The sequence below is a fragment of the Choloepus didactylus genome, chromosome 14 (assembly GCF_015220235.1).
Source record: "Choloepus didactylus isolate mChoDid1 chromosome 14, mChoDid1.pri, whole genome shotgun sequence".
NCBI classification, from domain to species: Eukaryota; Metazoa; Chordata; class Mammalia; order Pilosa; family Megalonychidae; genus Choloepus; species Choloepus didactylus.
Genome location: NC_051320.1, coordinates 22,876,722 through 22,900,932, shown reverse-complemented (window position 1 = coordinate 22,900,932; position 24,211 = coordinate 22,876,722). Strand labels below are relative to the sequence as shown.

Here is a 24,211-nt window from a genome sequence, read left to right as displayed (position 1 = left end):
TTTGTAGTATTGTTATGAGAATTAGAAATAACATATGGGATGTTTGGCCCAGTTCCTGACAGCAGGGGCTCAAAAAGCAGATGATAAATCATTATTAGAAATGTTATTTACATTAGTTTTCTCAGTTTATCTTCAATGATATAATAGCAAATAGCTTGAACTGAGAAATTCTACAGGAATATACAGGAACAATCTGATTATTCTGAAGAAAGTAATAGCCTTAGAGAATGGATCAGCATTGATGTACAGAGGCCATAAATGAAGGAGCCCAGTTTGAATATAAATAATTTGAAGTCCATTAGGTACAAAGACAGAGCCATTGGTAGACTAAATATTTCCATCTATCCCTTTATGTACTACATTATTTGTAGTCCTATGTATGAACAAATATTTTATAAACTGTGAATCATAATGAAATGTTAGATACTAATTATTATTATCCTTGTAATATATAGGAGTTTGGTAAGCAATTGACTAAAATAGGGCTTCATTTATTAATCATTTTGGGGGTTTGAGATATTTCCACATAAGGTTTTCTTATCCTGGCAAGTTCATTTTCCTTTTGAACTTCAGCATTTAAACAGTTTAATTGAAAAGTAATGTATAGGTATATTTAATATTTTCTTGATAACTTGGGGGGTGGTCATCATTTATAAACATCCATTTAATACCATGCTCTAGTCTAGTAATACCCTTAGGGTTTTTTAATTGTATAGAATTATGTACTGCTCTACTATATGAATCCATACTGTGCTGTTTGAGTTCTTATATCTGCTTTGTATAGTTTTCTTTCTACTACCTTTTATTCCTCAATCCTAGATCCTTTCCTTTATGGAAGTATTTGTGTTATGGCTTTGCTGCTGGCTGTGTTGAAAGGTATATTATAGAGATACATACTTAAATTTCAAATATATATTGTTTTTATTTGTAGTCTAAGCATTGCTGATGACTTCAATTAAAAAAAAAAAAATTGGGACCGGGCATGTAAAATAAATATTACATGTTTAAAAGATAATATTGAATGATTACAATAGTATTCTGTTCTTGAAGACTTGATTCTTAAGGTTGTGAGACTTAAGTTTTGTCTGATTTGATTTCTGCAAGACAGTTGTTCAGTAACTAAATTATCAAAATTCTTTCAGAATCGTTCTGATTTTCAGTGCCAGCATCGATGGCAGAAAGTTTTAAATCCAGAATTGATAAAGGGTCCCTGGACTAAAGAAGAAGATCAGAGGGTAACATGTTCATATTCTTTATTTTCACTATCTGGGTAGACTAGCTTTTTTTCTTACTAATACGTTTTGATGCATAAAGTTTAAGTGTGTGTTTAAATCACTTTGATTTTGTTCTCTGGAGGCTACTTGCATAAGAATTGAATGTTGGGTGTCTTGAAATACTTTTTCTAAATTGAAAACCAAGTAAAATACATGTAGCCTGTTCTTTCTGAGAGTCTGGTTTGTGGAAGGAAAAATACTTGGTATCAGCTTAGTTACTTTTGCCTAGAGCTTAAATTAGCAATATTTAGGGTATATTTTTCTGTAAAAAGTTGAATTAACATTTTTAAAAAGGGATTTTAATTTTAGTTTTACATCTGATAACTTGATGTGTAAGGAAGTCATTCTTAACTTTCCCTCTTGACTAATAATGGGCTCCGAAATAAGATAGATAACAGGGAATTGCATTTCTAAAGTTTTAGAAACCAAGGCAATTCTTTGTTCTGTAAACATCTGAGAAGAATGAAAGAATTTCTGCCTTCTACTAGGAATTGCACTTTAGTTCATGCCTTTTATGGTATAAAAGTTAATGTAGTTGGGAATTAGAGCATCTTTACTGACACTTAAAGAAAAAAAAACTCTATTACTGTTTTGATTTACTTAATGGCCAATGATTAATTTTTAAATGTGCAATCTGTATCCTTTCAGTTTGAGAAAAGAATAAATGGAAAGCCAATAATTCTCTGTAGATCCTTCCTGCTTCCAAGATGATTTACTTGGCTTTCAGCTGAAGCTTGTTTTTGTTTTTTTTTTAGGTGTAAGAGTAAAAATTGCACACATCTCAACTCTTTTACTATTTCAAATTAATTTTGTATGAAAGCAATTTAACTTACAAGTCACTTTAATTGTACTTCAGATAAATTCAGAATCAATTTTTGAACTCAGCGAATGCTGAAGGAGTATTTATTAGTAAAACTTTTTTATTAGTTGTAGTTGCAGTTTGGATTTAATGGGCTTACTTAAAATAGTATTCTGTCAAGATAATCCTTTTTTAAACTTTATTTTTCTGTTTTTTAGGTTATTGAATTAGTTCAGAAATATGGGCCAAAAAGATGGTCTTTAATTGCAAAACATTTAAAAGGAAGAATAGGCAAGCAGTGTAGAGAAAGATGGCATAACCATCTGAATCCTGAAGTAAAGAAATCTTCCTGGACAGAAGAGGAGGACAGGATAATCTATGAAGCACATAAGCGGTTGGGAAATCGTTGGGCAGAAATTGCCAAACTACTTCCTGGAAGGTGCTTATATAAATGTATATACATTTTTCTGTACTTGAATGTGATCTTTATTACCTTTCTGTTAAATATATTTGCAAATACCCCGTGACTTTCATTTTATTAAGAATTAAAATTTAGTCTCTGTAAGACAACCAACCCTTTGGAACTATTTGTAATAAATTCTGTGCTAAGGGATATAATCACATTTTTAATGAAACATTTTATAGCAATAATTTTTACAATAAAACAATAGACCTTTAGATTATATGAACATTTAATACACTCTGAAAATCATGTTTACATATAAATGTCAGTCAGTTAGATGCTCTTTGTACAAATTCAGTTGGGATGGAATTTAAATCTAAGAGATTTCTTTCATATTGGATTCTGTATATAGGACCAGAGAATAACAAACATACTGGTTGAATTAAACTGCTGTGAAGGAGTATCAGGGAAAATTCAATTCTTAATTGTGGTATGATTCAAACCACTAAAATAGTGTGTGTGTGTATATATATATATGTCCATGTGGGTAAAAAATAGAATTTCCCTCAGCGGCAATTATGTGCTAAGTACACTTTACTTTGCAGTCATACACATTTAACCTAGTAGTCATTAGTACAGTAGATCAATAAAATGCATACCTCAATCAGAAGATACATATTGGTTTTAATCATTGCTTTAATATTTATATGCATAGTAATTCATGGTTTATAAAGTGCTTTTCAGTATACTCTTAATTTTAATATACTTGTGAAATAGGCAAAGCAACTTTCCTGTCTTTGTTTTATAGATAAGGAAATTAGGCATAGTGTAAGTTTTTTATCTAAGTAACTGAAACTGGTCTAGGAAATTCTGATGTTTTCAACCTCTTATACATCTTTTTTTTTTTTTTAACTTTTTATTTTGAAATAATTTCAAACTTACAAGGCAGTTGCAAAAATAATACAAACCCCATGTAGAGAATTCTGACATACCCCCACCTTTTGAAATACCTAGATCTACCAATTTTAACATTTTGTCACCTTTGCCATATCATTCCTTCTGTCTGTCTATCTATCTGTCTGTCTGTCTGTCTAGTTTCTGAACATTTGAGAGCAGGTTGCACACATCATAATCTTTGAACTCATAATACTTACATATATACTTTCTACGAACTAGAATATTCACTTAAGTAATCGTCTTAAGTGCAGTTAACAAGTTTAAGAAATTTAACATTGATATAAAACTTACATTCTATATTCCATTTTTCTTATGTCCCAATAATGTCTTTTTGATCCTTTTTTCTCCATTTTTAGATCCCATCCAGTATCATGTATTGCATTTAATTGTCATCTTTTTAGTTTCCCTTTCTTTTTTGTTTTAATTGTGGAAACATACATCTTCCCATCCCAACCCCTCCCAAGCATGCCATTCACTGGGATTAATCACATTCACAATGTTGTGCTACCATCACTACCATGCTTTACAAGAACTTGCTCTTTACTCCAAACCTAAATGCCAAACTCATTTTGCATTAACTCTCCCTATTGCCCCTGCCCCCTGCCCCTGGTTAACCTGTACTCTACTTTCTGTCTTTAGTTTGCATGTTCTCTGATTTTTTTGTGTGGTTACCATGGGGCTTAAATTTAACATCCTAAAGTATAACAATCTCATTTGCTTTGATACCAACTTGACTTCAATCGCATACATGAATTATGTTTCTATACCCCTCAGTCCCTCCCTCCTTTATGTAGTTCTTGTTACAAGTTACATATTTATACATTATGAGACCAAAACTATTGATTTATCCTTGCATTTAATGCATTTACCTTTTAGATCCTGTAGGAAGTAAAAAGTGGAGTTACAAATCAAAAATGCAATAGTACTGGCATTTATATTTATCCATGTCATTATCTTTACTGGAAATTTTTATTTCTTCAAATGGCTTCAGTTGATTGTCTAGTGTTCTTTCCTTTCAAGCTGCAGAACTTCCTTTAGCTTCTCTTACTGTAGGGCTGATCTAGTGGTGCTGAGTCCCTCAGCTTTTATTTATCTAGGAACGTCTTAACCCCTCCCTCATTTTTTTTTTTTTTAATTCAGTTTTATTTAGAAAAAAGAACACTCAAATCATCCCCCCCACCCTATTTTTCATTTAGTTTTTGTCCCCATTTTTCTACTCATCCATCCATACGCTGGATGAAGGGAGTGTGATCCACAAGGTTTTCACAATCACACTATCACCTCTTGTAAGCTACGTTGTTATACAATCGTCTTCAAGAGTCAAGGCTCCTGGGTTGCAGTTTGATAGTGTCAGGTATTTACTTCTAGCTATTCCAACGCTCTAAAACCTAAAAAGGGTTATCTACATAGTGCGTAAGAGTGCACCAGAGTGACCTCTCAACTCCATCTGGAATCTCTCAGCCATTGAAACTTTATTTTGTTTCATTTCACATCCCCCTTTTGGGCAAGAAGATGTTCTCAATCCCACGATGTCGGGTCCAGATTCATCCTCACCTCCCTTATTATTTTTTTTTTTTAAATATTCGTTTTATTGAGATATATTCACATACCATGCAGTCATACAAAACAAATCGTACATTCGATTGTTCACAATATCATTACATAGTTGTACATTCATCACCGAAATCAATCCCTGACACCCTCATTACCACACACACAAAAATAACCAGAATAATAATTGAAGGGAAAAAGAGCAACTAAAGTAAAAAAGAACACTGGGCGCACTTGTTTGTTTGTTTGTTTGTTTCCTTCCCCCACCTTTCCACTCATCCGTCCACAAACTAGACAAAGGGGAGTGTGATCCCCATGGCCCCCCCAATCCCACTGTCCCCCCTCATAAGCCACATTTTTATACAATTGTCTTCAAGATTCATGGGTTCTGAGTTGTAGTTTGATAGTTTCAGGCATCTACCATCAGCTACCCCAATTCATTAGAACCTAAAAAGGGTTGTCTATATTGTGCGTAAGAGTGCCCACCAGAGTGACCTCTCGGCTCCTTTTGGAATCTCTCTGCCACTGGAGCTTATTTCATTTCCTTTCACATCCCCCTTTTGGTCAAGAAGATGTTCTCCATCCCATGATGCCGGGTCTACATTCCTCCCCGGGAGTCATATTCCACGTTGCCAGGGAGATTCACTACCCTGGGTGTCTGATCCCACGTAGGGGGGAGGGCAGAGATTTCACCTTTCAAGTTGGCTTGCCTAGAGAGAGAGGGCCACATCTGAGCAACAAAGAGGCACTCGGGACCTCCCTCATTTTTGAAAGATAGTTTTGCTGGATATAGAGTTCTTGGTTGGCAGTGTTTTGCTTTCAGCACTTTCAATATGTTATCCCACTGGCCTTCTTGCTTCCAAGGTTTCCAATGGCAGTTAATCATTTTTAGACTCCTTTGTATTTGACATGTTGCTTCTCTCTTGCAGCTTTCAGAATTCTCTCTTTATCTTTGGCATTTGACAGTATGTGTCTATTTGGATTTGTACTCTTCAGGGTTTGTCAAGCATCTTGGATATGTATATTCATATCTTTAAATTTGGGAAGTTTTCAGCCATTATTTCTTTGCATATTCTCTCTGCCCCTTTCTTTCTTCTCCTTCTTGGACTCCTACAGTGCATATATTGGTATGTTTGATGGTATCCCAGAGTTTTCTCAGGCTGTATTTATTTTAATTCATTCTTTCCTCTTTCTGCTCCTCAGACTGGATGATTTCAGTTTTCTTAGCTTCAAGTTCATTGAAGTACCCTCTATCTGGAATGCTTTTTTTTCCCTCTGTTTTTGTATGGCTGGTTCTTTCTCAGCTCCACCGTTACCTTAGAGGCCTTCCTAGTCATCCACTTTCCTTATCTCCTTATTTCCTTAATTATCTACATTGCACTATGTGACATTTTTCTTATTATTTATGTCTTTGTTTTCTGCTCTTCTGCTCTAACCTGTGCATGTTTCATGAGAGCAGAGACTTTTTTTGTCTTTTTCACTGCTGTATCTCCAGTGCCTGGCATATAGTAGGCATTTATTTTAAATAAATGAATAACTAATTATGTGATTTACTTCAGGCAAACTTAAACTTTCATTAGTTTTTAAATTTTAGTTTTGGAGTTAAATGTTTTATCTTTTGAATTTAAAAAGTATCTAATTTTACCAGTTATAAAAATTTGTTTTGAGTACTTTGTACACTTTAAACAGTGTTAAAATTTATGGACTCCTCTTTTTCTTTTTAAATCATAATATACTTTGTCACTTCTTAGGACTGATAATTCTATAAAAAATCATTGGAATTCTACTATGCGAAGAAAAGTGGAACAGGAGGGGTACTTACAAGATGGAATAAAATCAGAACGACCATCATCCAAACTTCAACACAAACCTTGTGCGACTATGGACCATTTGCAAACCCAGAATCAGTTTTACATACCTGTTCAGGCACATATTTTTAATACCTTTATTATTTTTAAAATTTCTTTTGTGGCTGTATGAGAAGTTGTATGGTTTCTTAATAGGGCAGGTACAACATATATTAAGGAGGAAAAAGACATTTAAATTTCCAAACTGAAAAAATAAACCATATATAGCAGTTAAACTATTAGTGGAGGTTTATCTCCCTTTGTTTTGATTGATAAGTATTTTGGGAACAAACTCATTAAAATGTTTCCATTTATATATAAATTTAATTTAATCTAGTTAAGAAACTTAGTAAATTTATCTCCTAATCCTGTAATTCTTTGAATCTTCATTTGTGATTCAAAGCTAGTGGTCATCTGTGCTTTAAATACCCCTCTTACAGTTTCCATTTAAAAAAATTTCGTGTCAGCGTAGCATTGTTGATCTCTAAGAGGTAGGTGTGTATAAAATGGCTTAAAGGGGAAAATAGTCAAAAGTCATTCAAGCCATCACTTTGGGGGTAGTAAAAAATTTACTCTTTGGCATTCAACTTTTCTTTTCCCTTTAATAACCGAACAACTGACATTATTATTTGTTTAGACAGGTTCATTGAAATAGAAATTACCCATACTCAAAATGGGGCAAGCTCTATGTTGTCTCTTAGAATGTATTTTCCTCTCTGTAAGAAATCAGGAGTTTTTTAAAACAGTTCTCTCGTATTTCTTTCCCCTACTGTGCTCTAAATTCTCATGCAACTTCAAAATTCTTATTACAGGTGTTATAAAAAAAGACACAGAATGATTCTTGGTCTGTCGTCAGAGTATCTCTTAAAAGTACATGAGTGATTCCAGTTGCTTTTCTAAAACAAATAATAGAAGAAGAACTTCTGTTTTCATATCTTTCTATCCAGAGATTGGCATGGTGTGGATATTAGGAATAGGAGACAGGAACTTTGAAAAACTTGCTTTAGTCTCCATCCTTGTGCATGCTTCTTGTGAACCAGCCCTTCCTCTGAAAGGAACAAATTTACTTTACCTTCTCCAAGAGATGAAGGAACCCTTCTGATGGCATATTTTAAAAAATATTTTCTAGATATTGTAGATAATAGGTAGACAGATTGGCTGATAAATCTATGCTAACCAATTCTCATATTTCATCTGGGAGAACTTAAATTGTCTTTCCTAAGTATTATGGCTAAAGAACATGGCATTTTAAGGTCTTGAAATCTGAACTCCCAAGTTAAACTGATATATTTTGTACTCTCTAAACTTGGAAAAAAATTTAGAACTAATTTATATATTTTCATTTTCCATTGCATTGCCATTCAGAGAATAAATTAAATCAGACCAGATGATTTTAAAATTTTCAACCAGTAGATCCTAAGAATAGAGGTATAATTAATAAATAAGAAACTATTGTAGGTATGAATTTTCAAGTTAATAGTTTTTAATGTTGATAGTTTGTCAAAAACTTTTATGTTTTGTCTCAGATTAAAAAAATTTATGTAGTGTTATATGTAAGATATTAATGATTTGATTACTTTTTAGATCCCAGGCTATCAGTATGTGTCACCTGAAGGCAATTGTGTAGAACATGTTCAGACTTCTTCTGCCTTTATTCAGGTAACTTTTTATTTATAACAAAAGAAAAACAAAGGGAATGCTTTCAAACCTATTTTTAGAATTCTAGTAGTGCCTTTTTCCTAATCTATAAAACCAGTACAAAAGTTACTATTTGTCCTATTTACTGTGAGTATTATAATATTAAAGGAGAAAGTATGTAAGTGGTTTGAAAAATGTAAACTGTACAAGTCTAAGGTGGTTTGACAGAACCAGTATAGTGGTCCTTTCATTTTTCCAGCTTAATTAAAGCATTCAAGGTGTGAATGGACATATTTTTGCTAAATTGGATAAAATGTATGTATTATGATTCAATAAAATGAAACTTACTCCAAACATAAATTTAAAAATTGATATGGATGATATGTTTGTTTTATGCATTGAAATTTCCCCCAATTTTTTCTGCTAAATTGAAAATACCTGCCAGTACTTCTTTAAATATCAGACAGATAGTGATATTGAGTATTTAGGATTTAGTAGCATTAAACTTAATTAAGAGAAAATAGATTATCTTGCGTAGAAGAAAACAAAAATTAGAACTCTGATAATAATAAGGAAATTATATAAGAAGCCTGTTTTTCTCTTTTATTTAACTTACTTTAGCAACCATTTGTTGATGAGGATCCTGACAAGGAAAAGAAAATAAAGGAACTTGAGTTGCTTCTTATGTCAGCTGAGAATGAAGTTAGAAGAAAGCGAGTTCTATCAGTAAGAAATAAGCTTAAGTGTTTAGAATTTACTATGAGAATCTTTAATATATATGCTTTTACAGTTTTTATCAGCATGGACTTGAGTATGTCAATAAGTAGAAAACGTATTCAGTATGACTTCAGATTTTTATGGTCTAAAAATAGTTTTCCTAATTTGCAACTTTTGAGGTTGCCTGATTTTGGTATGCATCTCTTTGAGAATATTTTACAGTTTTCTGTATTGTATTAAGATGCTTCTTGAATCATATATGTCAAGCAGACCTGTGATGTATGGTTTAAATTAGGCTTTGGTTTTATTTTGGACATTCTCTATAATGATGGCATTAACAGAAAAAGATAAAGCTGAAAAAATAAAGAATTAAAATAGATAAATAGAGATTTAACTACTCCAAAATTACTTTTATTCCACCTTTGAATTTTTTTCCCATTTCCTATACCGAGAATATGAATTCAATAAATTGGAAAGAGTAATAACATTAAAAATATCTGGAAAGGGAACATTTACATCTTAAGATCTCTAAAGAACTCTTCTCACAGGGTTTTATATGAATGTTGGGTTTTTGGTTACCAGGTATGAAAAATATTGTTTGATAGATGAACTGTAATATCTGGTTGGTGAGAACAAGCTGAAGTATTAAATTAGGATAAAAAGTAATCACTCTAATTGAATTAAGCTGAATTAAGCAGACTGTGCTAGATGACCTAAAAGAAAAAAAAAGATGTGTTTCTACTTAAATGGAAATTTTTAAATATTAAAATAACGTCTCGAGCCTTTTTATGTTTAGAAGAGTATTTCCTGATTGGGGGCTGAATGAGAGGACTGTACATCTAGAGGGATTTGAAATAGTTGTCAGCAAGGAAACTAAGATAAAATAACTTAAAATAAAACAACCTGAAATCATGAAATAGTATTGTGAGGCAACTGGTGATGTCTTTATACTATTTAATAGTTATTCATAAATACGCCATTTGTTTATTGTAATAGGCAAGAGGCGAGACATATACCATAGGAAAAGCAATTTTTGTTTTGATACTACAAAAATCGCTGTGGACAGCTAGGAAGATTTGAAGTGTGCTTATCTTAAAGTTAATTTCAGTTTTGTTAAACTATAAATCAATAGTTACAATCAGAGAGTCAACATTGGCAGATGTTTATATCATATTTACAATATTTTGTATTTTATAGTCATCTATCATTAATTTCAATTTAACCGTAAAAATACAGCTATCTAAAAGAATTAACATTTTACATTAAAAGGGGAGAAAGTTATTAATTTCTTTTCAGAAGCTTGTGATCAAAAATCCACTCTTACAAAGATCTGGTTGAATAAGGAGATTCTGGATTCTAGAGAGAATTTGTTGTATCCCAAAGAATAGATTCCATATACATATGAAGTATTTATTGTTGTTTTACAGCTATGTGATAATGACTGTCCTTTAACTGAGTATCCAGTATGTGCCACTACTGTAGATGTTTTATATGTATACTTGTGTAATCCTTATGTTAACTTTGTGAAATTGGTGGGATGTCCTTCCTTATTTTACAGATGTGAAAACATAAAAGAGTTTACCTTGCCTATTTTATATGGCGATTCAGATTTAGGTCTGTATGATTGTAACCCTATGGTTTTTACAATGGATCCAGTGACCTCCCTTTTTATCTTTTGGATCTTTTTCTACCCGCAAACAAACTCAATTGAAATGCTTGTGGTTTGGAAACGATTTTCAGAAAGTGAATTTAAACTCAGAAGGTGGCTATGCTCATGAAATAATATTAATTTCTTTTATTTTTAGGAAACTTTAGGTATAACTTGCCTTGAAACAATGTTAAAAACTTGTTCTTTCACTTTATTTCACTTGAAATGTAACATTTTGTTATTGTAGATCTCTAGCACATTCCAGAAATTAATTTTTATATTTAATAGCAATCAGTACCATTTATTGAGTGCTTCTATGGGCTGGGCAGTGTGCTTTCTATAATACAGTAGCCACTAGCCACATTGAATTTTAAACAAAATTAAAAATTGAGTTCCTCAACATTTCAGTTGCTCATTTGGCTAGAGGCTCCCACATATTGTTTCTTGTTAGTGACTCTTCAAGGTGTCTTTTTGTATTGCTTACTATGAGAAACTAGGAAACTAGGCTCAAAAGATAAATAAATTGCCCAATGTACAACTCTGGAGAGACAAGGAAAATCGAGTCTCTGCAGTGGGGACATAGAGCAGAAACAGAGGACATAGTGTGATAAACAAGTCTTGGAGTTTTATGAGAGTACATAGAGGTGCCCAGTTTAGTTTCAGGTAGTCAGGAAAGGGTTCCTGGAAGAATTCCTTTTTGAGCTCTGTCTTGAAAGACAATAGTGATTATATTAGCAAAGTAAATGAACTAAGACATTATTATAAATGGACAAGGTGAAAGTATATACTTAAATGGAGTACTGTGCAATATTTGAACTGTCTTAAATAAAGAATAGGAATTTCCCTGGTTGGTAGGAGGGAGCATTCTAGGTAGAGGGAGTAGCAGTCTGTGCAAAGGCCCTCAAGGGTAAAAGAGTGTCACTCATTGGGGCATTGAAGGTACTGCAGTTGGGTGTGCCCTGAGAGGAGGGGTTGTGAGTGAAAGTGTTAAAATGAAAATGAAGCAATTTAAAGTTTTAAAGGGAGAGAGAGACCAGATTCTAGGAGTTTGGACTTTATATTGTAGAAAAAAAAATACTCATGATAAATGCTTGTTTTATCTCACCATGATTTTAATAGCTAAGTGAAAAAGATTTAGTTAGAAAAAAAAGAAATGTAGTAAAATTATGAAGTTTAATAAAATAATTTTTCTTACTAATTCTGAGGAAATACAGTATATCTGCTGTTTTATTTTTAACTGAAATGAGTGTGAGGTACCTTGTTCTATATAAAACTTTCACTTGAAATCCAAATTTATACTTATGTTGAAAATGGCAAATAATCTTCATATTTCTTTTGTACTTTTAGCAGACTGGAAGCTTTTCTAGCTGGTCTGGTAGTTTCCTCATGGATGATAGCATGTCTAATACTCTAAATAGCCTCGAGGATCCCAATAGTGAGTTTTATGGTATGGATGAGAATCAGACTGTGTCTGCTCAGCAGAATTCACCCACAAAGTTCCTGGCCGTAGAGGCAAATGCTGTGCTGTCATCTCTACAGACCATCCCAGAATTTGCAGAGACTCTAGAACTTATTGAATCTGTAAGTTCAAAATTGTGAGATTACCAAAAACTCCATTTTAGTTACATGGTTCCATGTTCAGAAACTGTTGGTCATTAAGGCCAATGGCCAGTTTTATGTTAAGCATTATTTTGTATGTCATGCTTAATTTTGGTTCTAGATTTTGCAGTGGCTTCTGGCAAAAAAAAATTTTAACCTTTCTCAAGGGTGTGCCTTGTATAGAATATTTAATATTTAACAATTAGGTTTTTTCAATGCAATTTTATTGAGCTATATTTTCACACATCATACAAATCATCTGAAGCATACAATCAATGGCTCACAGTATCATCACATAGTTGTACATACATTACCATGATCAATTTTAGAACATTTTAATTACTCCAGACAAGTAATAATAATACGTGTTATTCCCTCTATTATTGACCCATAGTATTAGTGTGGTACATTTGTTATTGTTGATGAAAGAATATTAAGATATTACTGTTAACTGTAGTCCATGGTTTGCAATAGGTACATTTTTCCCATATACCCTCTATTATTAACTCCCTATAATAGTGTCTTTTATTTGTTCTAGTTCATGAAAGAACTTTTTTATATTTGTACAGTTAATCACAGTCATTGTCCACCACAAGATTCGCTTTGTTATACATTCCCATGTTTTAACCTCCAACTTTCCTTCTGGTGACAGTTAGTTGTTTTATTATACAAGTACATTAGAGAAAGTTGGAAACCAGAAAAAAACTATAAAGAAAAAAATTTAAATCTCTCATAAACCCAGAGTTAACAATTTGATATATTTTCTTTCTGTATTTGTTTTATACACACACATAAATGCATACATTTTTTTAAAATCCAAAATGGGATCATACTATATATACACTTACATATTATGCTGGTGAGGTTTTTGTTTTCCCACATTATATCATAAGAATGTTCCTGTTTTCTTAACTGTTTTTTGAACTTGATTTTTAATAACTTCATAGTTTTCCATCATAAAAATGTATCCAATATACCGTTATTATTTGGCATTTAGGTGGCATCCAGTTTTTCATTATTACAAATAACAGAATATATTAATTTTTTTTTACTAGAGGAGTTGTAAGTTTACAGAAAATAACAATATATTCATATAAACCTTTGTGCAGAATCAGGAATATGGGTTTAGGTTACATTGAATTTCTGGATCAAAGTGAATGACCATTTTTTAAGGCTTTCCATACACCCTATCAAATGATTATGTAGAATTTGATATTGTTTTTTCTTGTAGAATAGAATGTGAAGTTTTGTGATGAATTGTACTCTGGATAATAACTTAAAAAATGTTCTTTTCATTTTAAATACTTTGACAGTAAGCTTGGACTACTGAATTAGATGAAATATTATTTTGAAATGTTCCAAGTTAGAGTTTAGGAAAACCACAAAACTTCTCAAATGGCCTTGCTTAAATCGAGATGTCCAAGGAAAGACTATTTCTACTGATAAAACTGAGTAGTTAGTTAATTCTGTGGAAATTGTCCTCTGCTCAAGATCAGATTTAACTAGGTTATACCATTAACTTTAGTTAGGAATTTAATTTTTTGCAGGATCCTGTAGCATGGAGTGATGTTACCAGTTTTGATCTTTCTGAGGTTGCTGCTTCTCCTGTCAAATCCACACCATTAAAACTAATGCGAATTCAGCACAATGAAGGAGCCATGGAATGTCAATTTAACGTCAGTCTTGTACTTGAAGGGAAAAAAAAACAGTTGCAATGGTGGAGAAAGTGAGACTGTTCCTTTAACATCCCCAAATGTGGCCAAGTTTAGCACTCCACCGACCATCCTCAGAAAGAAGAGAAGACCACGTGTAGGTCAGTCCCCTGGCCGGGAACCTAGTGAAGGCACCTTCAGTGACGGTGGTAATATGGCACTAAAGCACACACCAGTGAAAACACTGCCATTTTCTCCTTCACAGGTAGTAGTGCTTGTTTTGTTTGTTTTTAGAATGTTGAGCTAGATTCAATTATATCTTTAATATCCTTACTAGCAGTTGGTTGTTTTGATAACAAAAATGGATGACGTGTTTAAACATACATGTGAGAATACTAAACTCTGATAGATCAGAAGGTAGCTCACAACGTATAATGGATGTGTTACAAAGTCCTACAATTTTTGTAATTAAAAGGGACTTTTTTGATATCATGTAGTCCCATACCTTTATAGGACTCATCAGGAAATAGACCCAGAAAGGAAAATGATTTGTCCATAGTTATCTAATGGCAGAGCTGGGACTGAGATCCAGTTTCTTGACTGTTCAACAGATACACCTGATAAGGTGTAAAGAAACCTCACCTATTTATAGTAATTTAGATTTGAGTTTACCTATTGAATCTTCCTTCTTAAGAAAACATATGTTTGACAGAAACAGAAAGACAACTGATCACTGTAAGAATTCCATGTGTCAGAGGTTTTCTAGGATGGGACTACTAGTTTTCTCTTGTAGTAATAGCCTTGGGCTGCAGATATTTATATTTGGGCAAACTACCTCTAATTTTATAATAACATCGTATTGAATTCTTGCTACACGTTCCAGGCTGTGTGCTAAACACTTTTAATACAGCATCTCAGTTAATTCTCTTTCAAAAAACCTTAGGAGGTAGGTGGAATGAAATTCAGAAGTTAAGCAACTTGTCGAAGGTCACAATTAGCAAGAGATGGAGCTGATGTTTGCTAAAGGCATCCTGGCAGACGTTAAAAAGTTTTATGGGGAAAAGGGGGATTTAATGGTCAGATATACTTGGAGAATGCTGGGATATTCTTGGGGCTGTTTTGTGAGGCTGGGAGGGTGAGGAGAATCTGGTGGTACACAACTACCGTGTTCTCTGAAAATTATGACCCTGATATGCGTCAGGGGAGGTTGGCATTACATAGGCTACAGTGTGAATAGTGCTCCCCTCCCCGATCCTCCGGAGTTGCAAAGCCTTCTGGGGATGAGGAACTCTGGCAATTTTCTATTTATAGAGTTTGGCACACTAGAAATATTCTCTTATTGAGGTGTAAATTCTGAAGTGGAAAGTGGTGCATGATTTTAAAGGACCTTATATCCCATGGCAAAAAGCTTGAATTTTATCCTGTAAATGATGGGACATCCTGCAGGGTTTTAAAATAAAGGATTTAAATGCTAATCTTAGGTTTAAGTAAATTGCAAATATCAGGAACTAGAAGTGATAGAGCTGGAATGTGTTCAGCAGCCTTAAAGCAGTTTCCACTTCTTCACACTACTGCTTCTAATCTGTTGTCTACAAAAATAAATATTCCACAATTGAGTGTAAGTTAAGATCCAATGGGTAAATTGTATAATTTGGAAAATGGACCCTGTGGTATCGGTTTTGGTTGCGGTGTTCTGTGTAGTCAGGTTTGCCCAGTAGCTTTTTCCTCATCAGCTAAGCATTATTGTTGTATTCTGAATTCAGAATATTCTCATAGAAAAGGCTACTTTAAGATCATTTATTAATAACAGAGCTAAAAAAAAGTCCTTTTTTTAAGTTACACTGTTATATAAAATTTACATTTAATACAGCAGCTATTTATGATTTCTTTAGATCACTATTTGATGTTTTGTTTTAAAATATTTGTACTTTCTTGTAACTTTTGAATGTTTCTTAAATGACTATTTCTTGAATGTCTGTTATGTGCACTGTTGTAAGAACTGGGGAGGCAGCGATGAAGTAAACAGGCAAAAGTTCCTGCCCTTATAGAACTTAATTTGCCTGGAGTAGAATGTAAATGTAGTATGTTAAATAATCCTTTCCTAAGAGGAATGAGGAAATAATCTGAAAATCTTATCAGTCTAATATTTGTATTAAAAACTGTCTTTAAACTTTTTCTTCTCTCTTTAGTTTTTTAACACATGCCCTGGAAATGAACAACTTAATATAGAAAATCCTTCATTTACATCAACTCCAATCTGTGGGCAGAAAGTTCTTATTACAACTCCTCTTCATAAGGAAACAACCCCCAAAGATCAAAAGGAAAACGTAGGGTAAGTAGGTATTAGTAATTGTGTTAGAGAAAATGGGAAGAACAATTTAAACAGTAGATTAGCTTTTTTTTTCCTAGAACACAATAATATTTATTAAGTAGATTAACTTTCTGTCCTTTTATACATGTATTATAATTTCTATCCATTTGGGACTTAGAATTTTTTAAAAATCATAACTTTTATTTTTATCCCTAGGGCACTATAGAAACCAGTTAAATACAGTCTAAAACTTTGATTTTAAGCAAAATACTGTTTTTTCTACATTTGTACTTTTTTCTACAGTCCTTGTATCTATTTTAAGATGACTGATTAGAATAAGAGAAGCAGGCATAGTATATATAAAATGGCCCTGGAATGTTAAAGCATGTGTATGAAAAAATATTTAGTATGTACTTTTATCATGGCTTTGCTTTCCTTAACTTGTATGGAATTAACTTTTGACTATAATACAAATATCTAAATGATTGAATAGGTTTAGAACACCTACTATTAGAAGATCTATATTGGGTACCACACCAAGAACTCCCACTCCTTTTAAGAATGCACTTGCTGCTCAGGAGAAAAAATATGGACCTCTTAAAATTGTGGTATGTATACTCTTTTTATTTTTAAGGATTTTCCTAATTTTAATAAAACACAAATTGTGATTTTTAGCATCTTTAATTTTTTTAACATTTTAAAAAAGATGTCACTGAAAACATACAAAATTTTCTCTCTTAATTTATTTAAATTTGGGTTAATTTTTTTTCTTCACTTGCAAACAAACCTTTGCTTGGCTTACTTTTAATTCTTAACTTCTTTATATCATCTAAAGAAAGCAATCAAGTGTCAGTGGAACCCTTTTCTTATACTACAACTCATATTTTAGTAATTTCAGTAGCATTTACCTGCAGTAGAATAAAATAATTTTAATGTTTTGATATATATAAGCACTTTTGTAATAATATCTAGGAAGCCGATTGATCAGGTTATCTCTTTGAGTCTCAGTTTTCTTTTCTATGCAATGGAGATCATATATCATACTCCGGAGAGTTACTGTAAAGATAAAAGAAATAATAGAAATAAAGAGGCTTTGTTCTGAGTTTCGAGTAGTATGTGCTTAGGTGCTAATATTATTGTTCTAATAGTAATGTAGCAGCAGTAGTAGTCGTTCATAAATGAATGGAGGTGGGAAGTATTCTAGTTATTTGTGCACTCATATATATTGTCAACATTGAAATACCTTAGCAGAGCATGGGCATTCTGGGCAGATAGAGATTTCTAAGAAATTAGGTTTATTATAAATGAAATATGATTTAAAATATATTGGTCTCATTTTGGGTAAATTGGTTAATATACTAAATTCTGGTTTGCTTGATTTAATCGTTTTTTCTACCAACAGGCAGGTCACACCCTCAATTTTTCTAGTCTTTATTTTTTTTGAAATACTGTTTTCAAGGGTACGTTAATGGGATTGATCAGGTCTTTTTGTTGCTTAGCTCCATATACTGCTAAGAACAATCATATTTTCTTTACAGCTTTCAAGACTTATTTTTGTGTATATACATAACAAAAGCGATATCACATGTAATCTACTGTTTTGTAACCTGCTTTCTTTTTACAAAACCGAGTTAATAAAAGTATATATTTATCCTATAATTTTAATGTTTACATGATATTCCATTGGATGGAATGACCTACTTGATTTAACTAATCTTTCAATTTTTTGACAATTCTTTTAAAAAATTCATCAGTAATTCAAAAAATATTGATTGTGTGCTTAATACGTGCCATGTACCACACTAGGCTTTGGGGATGTGACAATGAATGTGTCCAGTATGGTTCCTGCCTTCATAGGGTTGTATAGACTAATGAGGGGTTGGACAACAGCTATTTGAAGGCATTTCAAAATTCTACTGTGCCTTAGGGTTATTTGGTCAACATATAAGTTGAATAAGAATTATCATTTTAATAATAGTATATTTGAGATTAGGTTTCAAATTACCTAAGGTAAAGTCCCTGTCAATTTGTTTACTAGCCTTCTGGAATTCTTAATTTAATACCAGCAGCTTGTTTGGGTAGAATTTGACCATTGCCAAAACAAATCATTTTCTACAGTAATTTAAGATAAAAATATGGTAATAATTTAGTAATTAAAATTTCTAAAATATCTATATACAATGAAAGAAGACTAAGGAGAGCTAGTATATTCCCAATTTGTTCTACATTTCCTATTTTTCCTAATTTCTTTACAGTAAGCTGATTTTTCATTTCTCCTTCTTCAGTTATTTATTGAGCACCTCGTATGTGCTAACCACTTAGGTTTCTAATGTATCTTACTTTGGGTCAAATGCACTTCTTGGAGATTGGCTTTGGAGTTTTAATCAGGTACATCTTAAATATCTGTTGCCTTTTTAACAAACTGAATTTTACTGAAATTTACTAAAAAGGCTAAAAACTCTATGGAATACCAATAAATTTAAATCTCCATTAACTTTGATAGTGTCAAACTTGAAAATGTAGTAAATGCAGCAATTATTTGCTTTTGTTATACAGGGAGAATAATTCTAGGTATAAATGAATTCATCTGTGTCCTAACCATTACCCTAAGGGTATAGGACATTTGTATTTTTACAGAGTATTAAAAAACAGATTCCAGATTTCTTTTAAGAATACCTAATCTATGTTTTTAGTGAAATGTAATCCATAAAAACAACAGCTCTTGGAGAAATACCCAGAAACATTAATATAATTCCCATATGTTTCAGGCCCAGATGACAGCACTTGTAAAATTCTGTTTCCATTTTTAAAGTTTTTCTAAGTGCTATGAAATGTCATTTATATGTGAATATTATTCTTCCCAACTTTGCTGGCTGGAAACATAAGCTGCTGGTCATCAACTGCTGGCAGTTAGGCTAAGTTTTACTGCACACAGTACAATAGTTTGTTCTTTTATTTAGTGGAGCTTTAGTTACTCTTTTTAGGAAAAACCACAACAGATCTTATTTAAAGTAAGTGTAAGTTTGATACAACTTTTAAATTTTTTTCTGAGTTGTAAGGTGTGCTTAGCTGTTTGATAGAAAGGTAGATGGATAATATATTGAGACTATTTCATTACTTAGCCCACTTTCAAGTTTCTGCCTTTCTGTAACTTGCCTTCCCACACATCTGTAAACCCATAGACACACCACTCCTGTACTCCAACACACACACACTTCCTTCTTGAACACTGTTTCTCAGCTCTAAGCTTTATGCTGGGTAGACAAGGATGGAGAAAAAGCATAATCACTGCTCTCAAGTAGCTCATAATCTTAGTGGTAAGGGAAAAATGTTAACTAGTAATTTTAAACTGTGGAAGAAGCACAATAAAAGAAGACTAAGTAGAGCTAGTATATTCCCAATTTGTTCTACATTTCCTATTTTTCCTATTTTTTATATGATTCAAAAGGAAAATTATTGTTCGGTAGCCTAGAATGAAGTAAGTGCCACATTTCACTCAGTGCTTGTAATATGCTATATATTTTTTGGCATAAATCAAGTGGCTAATTAATTAATTTCATTTAATTTATACATTTGTAGGACTGGGAGAAAATTATATCAGTAAAGGAAAAGTATAAAAGATGGGTTTGCTATATATGGGGAGAAATATGAATTACTATAAAAGACTTCTTAAAATCCTTTTAAAAACAATTTAGTCACAGCCACTTGCCTTCTTGGAAGAAGATATTCGAGAGGTTTTAAAAGAAGAAACTGGAACAGACATATTCCTTAAAGAAGAAGATGAACCTGCTTACAAAAGCTGCAAACAAGAGGTAATATTTTAGGAGTATTATTAATAAAGTTTTGCCTTGTTCAAGTTATTCTGCCATAATTTTCCCATTTAAATTGTTCATTCCAGCCTACTGCTTCTGTGAAGAAAGTCAGAAAATCACTAGTCTTGGATAATTGGGAAAAAGAAGAACCAGGCACTCAACTATTAACTGAAGACACTTCAGACATGCAGGTTTGTAAAGAATTATTACTTTTTATTAAAGTGGTTGCTTCAAGTTCTAGCAGTTCGTATTTCTTATTCATTGTGTAGCTGGTTCCTTGAGCGAGAAACTCTTAACTATAGAGAATATTTTATTCACATCTTTGCTTTTTATGATATTTCTTGTGTTTTGAGAGGAGTAGCTCTCTTCTGTAGGATATCATAAAATGGTAGTTCTCAAAACTGTAAATTTCAGAATTTATCTTTGGGTCATTTCTAAAATATTTAATTTTACTACATTACTTGAAATTTCATCAGAGCCAAAAGCTTTGTTGGAGGGAAATGAACAGGGCTTCCACTACCACTTACTCAGTAGTCCCTCTGTGTGTCTCCATTTTTTAATTATTCTATTTTCCTCTTTCTTTTTTCTCTCTTAGTCAGAAAATATATTTACAACATCTTTATTAATGATACCATTATTGGAAATACATGATAATAGGTGCAACTTGACTCCTGAAAAACAAGATATAAATTCAACCAACAAAACATATACACTTACTAAAAAGAAACCAAACCCTAACACTTCCAAAGTTGTCAAATTGGAAAAGAATCTTCAGGTATGGATTTATAAGTTTCTTTTAGTGATTTTTGTTGTTGTTTATTCAGTTATCACCTTGGACTTATTATTCACAAATCATACTTTTTCTTTTAAATCCAAAATTGACTATAACAGTAAATAAACATTCACATTATCTTATCATTCAAATCAGAATTGGGTTTTTGAAAGACTCATTCATCAGGGCACATATAAACTAAAACAACTGGATATGTAGTCAAAAACTTTCCTAGTGATTTTCTCAAGCCCTGTTTCTTTTTTAAACTAAAGATACCTCACCTCACTCCACTTCTGGCACCTCTTCTGTAAAAAAAAATATATATCTATATATCTATATCTATATCTATATCTATCTATCTATATCTATCTATCTATCTATCTATCTATCTATCTATCTATCTATCTATCTATCTATCTATATAATCTCCCTTAATTTGCCATCCTGAAAGGGTAAGTGGCTGGAAGCAGTTTCTGCATGGTTTTTTTGGTATAATGGTTTCCAGTGAACTTTTTGGCTCAGAAGTTATAAAACAAAATCCGTTTTTTTGCTGTTACTTAGTCAGTATGTAGCTGCAAATGAAAGCTGGAATTTTTTTTTTTACTAAGGCATCAAAAGGATTCACCCCAGAGAATTTGAGAGTTCATTGAGGAGGAAATTTTCTTCTTTACACCACAATGACTGTAGCACTAGCTTTCGTGACATTTATGCATCCTTTGAAAATATCTTTGGCAATCAAATATGGCCTCCTTATTTCTTGTCTTAAGCCACTGCAGTTCAAAGAGCCGGGTAGAACATTCTCGTAATCTATTTAAAATGATTTGAGTTCCTACTGTTTAATTAACATAGAAGTTTTCAGGAAAATTTAATACACAGCAGATCAAATCTATAATGTAGTAACCTATAGTCTGTAATAAGAGAAGGAAACAAATCAAACAAGCATAAAGTTGGCTTTGTGTTATGAATATGTTTCCCAATTTACAAGACATAAAGCATTTTCAATTCATTTTTTGACATTATACCCTCTCTTTAAATCTTTCTGCAAGATTTTGGAGCAATAAAGACAGACATTTCTTTTCATGTTTAGACTCATTTGATTTGGGGTAGAGTTGTAGGGGACAAAACTTTTTCAACTGCTTCCAGAGACCTCAGAGCAATACAGGTAGCTAAAACAGACTTTCAACATCCAGTTGTAAAGTAGTATGGATAATTATTATAGTAATTTTCACATCACTATTAATATTTCTTTCCTAGTCAAATTGTGAATGGGAAACAGTGGTTTATGGGAAGACAGAAGACCAGCTTATCATGACTGAGCAAGCAAGAAGATATCTGAGCAGTTACACGGCTACCAGCAGTACTTCAAGAGCTCTCATACTGTAATTGTTATTAAAACTGATGAAATGCCCCCACTTCCTTACTATATTTTATACTAAATTAGGTGGCAATGAAATTTTTGTCAATTGTTTTTAAAGTTTTAAGACAGCCCTAAAACGGTTTGCATCTTTTTTTATATTGGGCAGGCAAAAAGCTAAGCTACTTACCTAAGGAGTAGGCCGTTTCATAGTTTATTTTTTAAGAAATGAGATTTTTAAAAATTGTTTTTAAAGAACAAGCTGGAGAAGGTCATATGAGAATGTTCATGTATGTTCTAAAAGTAAATTCTCACATATTTTCTTCACAAGATATAAGTTGCTACTCTCTTGATGCTGCAGTTTTGTTATAGATAGGTTTATGAGTACATAATGATTTCTGAAACTAGTCTATGTTTGAGAAGCATACATGGTTTTATGAAGTACTTCTGCGTATGTGCTGATTTAGGCTACCATTTACAAAGAAACACAGTGGAAAGGAATTTAAAGGAAGTATAGAAAGTTGCACTACTAATTTTTGGTATTTTTCAAAGACAGTAAAAATTAACTACAGTGTTAAATGTATTTATTTGAGCATAGTACTACAAACAAAAAGCATTGCAAAGAGTTTTTTCTTTAATAGTAAAATGTCAGTATTTTCTTCATAAATCTCAGAAGAGCTGAGAGTTCTGTTGAATGTATTGTACAGTATGTAGGAGCAGGAAAACTTTGTAAATTGGAAAGAAGTCTGTTTTCTTAATTTATTTTCATTTTTAAAGCTTAAATGTAGATATTTATATATATACAGGCTGTCTAGAAGCCAATGTTGTTTCCTGTCATGACAGCTAATATAGTAAAGAACAATTTTGACCTTTGAATATGAAACAGTAAGTTATAGCTGCAGAGAATACAATATCTATACTGTATGTCACAACTACCTAAATATTGCACTATGCCCTTTAAATCATGTTGGTTATAAAGTAGTTCTAAAAATGTACTAAATAATAATTTAATATTTTCTTTTTAAATTATATTGGGGGGTCATATAAATTAATCTGGTGATTTGTATATGTGTTTGAAATTTTTGCATTTTGTTTAAAAAATAATATGGTACCTTGGTCCCTACAAACAGTCTGCACTTAGAAGTTTATTATATTTACTCAATGTTTCAGGAGTAGAGAACATTATCTTTTATTTATAAAAAATTTTGTCCTTTTATAAATGTTTTGAGTTTCTCTACAGGTTACAACAGTTGCTTCAGTTGCCTGTTTTAGGTGTTTGCACTTATCTTATTTCTTCTTGAAAGAATGTCTTCATTTGCTTTTGTGGTAGAGATTTTATGTAATTTTTTGAGACATATAATGGTGTGCTGTCAACTTAAACACTGACAGGTAAATAGAATTGTACACTGTAGTTTTAATTATTTATAATTGACACACTCTCTTCCTCTCCACTCCTGAAGTATGCTGCTATAGAAAATAGCAGAATCAGCTTGCTGCTATGAGAGAAGGAAAGAGCAACCACCACTTGCACTGTGTGAAAAGAGAAAAAGCAAATGATGGCAACTTCTCAAGTTAACTAATGGAATCAACCATTACCAGGCAAATTCTTGCAAACACCATAATACTTATATGCCTTAAAAAAAAAAAAAAAAAAAAAAAAAGCTTAATATTTTCTGATCTGTTTTTATGTTAATAAAAATTGAAATACCGAGTATTTTAATGCCTAGCTCTTGAACAGTAGACCTAAAAGGGTTTTACACTATTTAAATCCACTTGGTAGTTTTTGCATATTATATGTAGTGAGAAGTGAAGAAAATACATAGTACTAAGATTATGCCTGGAACCAATTTGAATCTTAGCAATGGTTAAGAATGGTG

General features: G+C 32.2%; 1 protein-coding gene across 1 annotated transcript in view; it reads left to right on the top strand.

Moving 5' to 3' along the window:
• The window catches only part of MYBL1 (MYB proto-oncogene like 1), a 33,864-nt gene extending 9,869 nt beyond the window's left edge, over positions 1-23,995 (top strand). The window contains 14 exon segments of the mRNA XM_037802831.1: positions 1,143-1,235; positions 2,292-2,512; positions 6,736-6,910; positions 8,416-8,490; positions 9,091-9,195; positions 12,182-12,415; positions 13,981-14,127; positions 14,129-14,350; positions 16,275-16,417; positions 16,890-17,004; positions 20,092-20,208; positions 20,295-20,399; positions 20,804-20,983; positions 22,235-23,995. Of these exon segments, the coding sequence (XP_037658759.1) occupies positions 1,143-1,235; positions 2,292-2,512; positions 6,736-6,910; positions 8,416-8,490; positions 9,091-9,195; positions 12,182-12,415; positions 13,981-14,127; positions 14,129-14,350; positions 16,275-16,417; positions 16,890-17,004; positions 20,092-20,208; positions 20,295-20,399; positions 20,804-20,983; positions 22,235-22,363 (2,061 nt within the window). The 3' untranslated portion in view covers positions 22,364-23,995.
• The last annotated feature ends 216 nt before the right edge of the window (positions 23,996-24,211 follow it).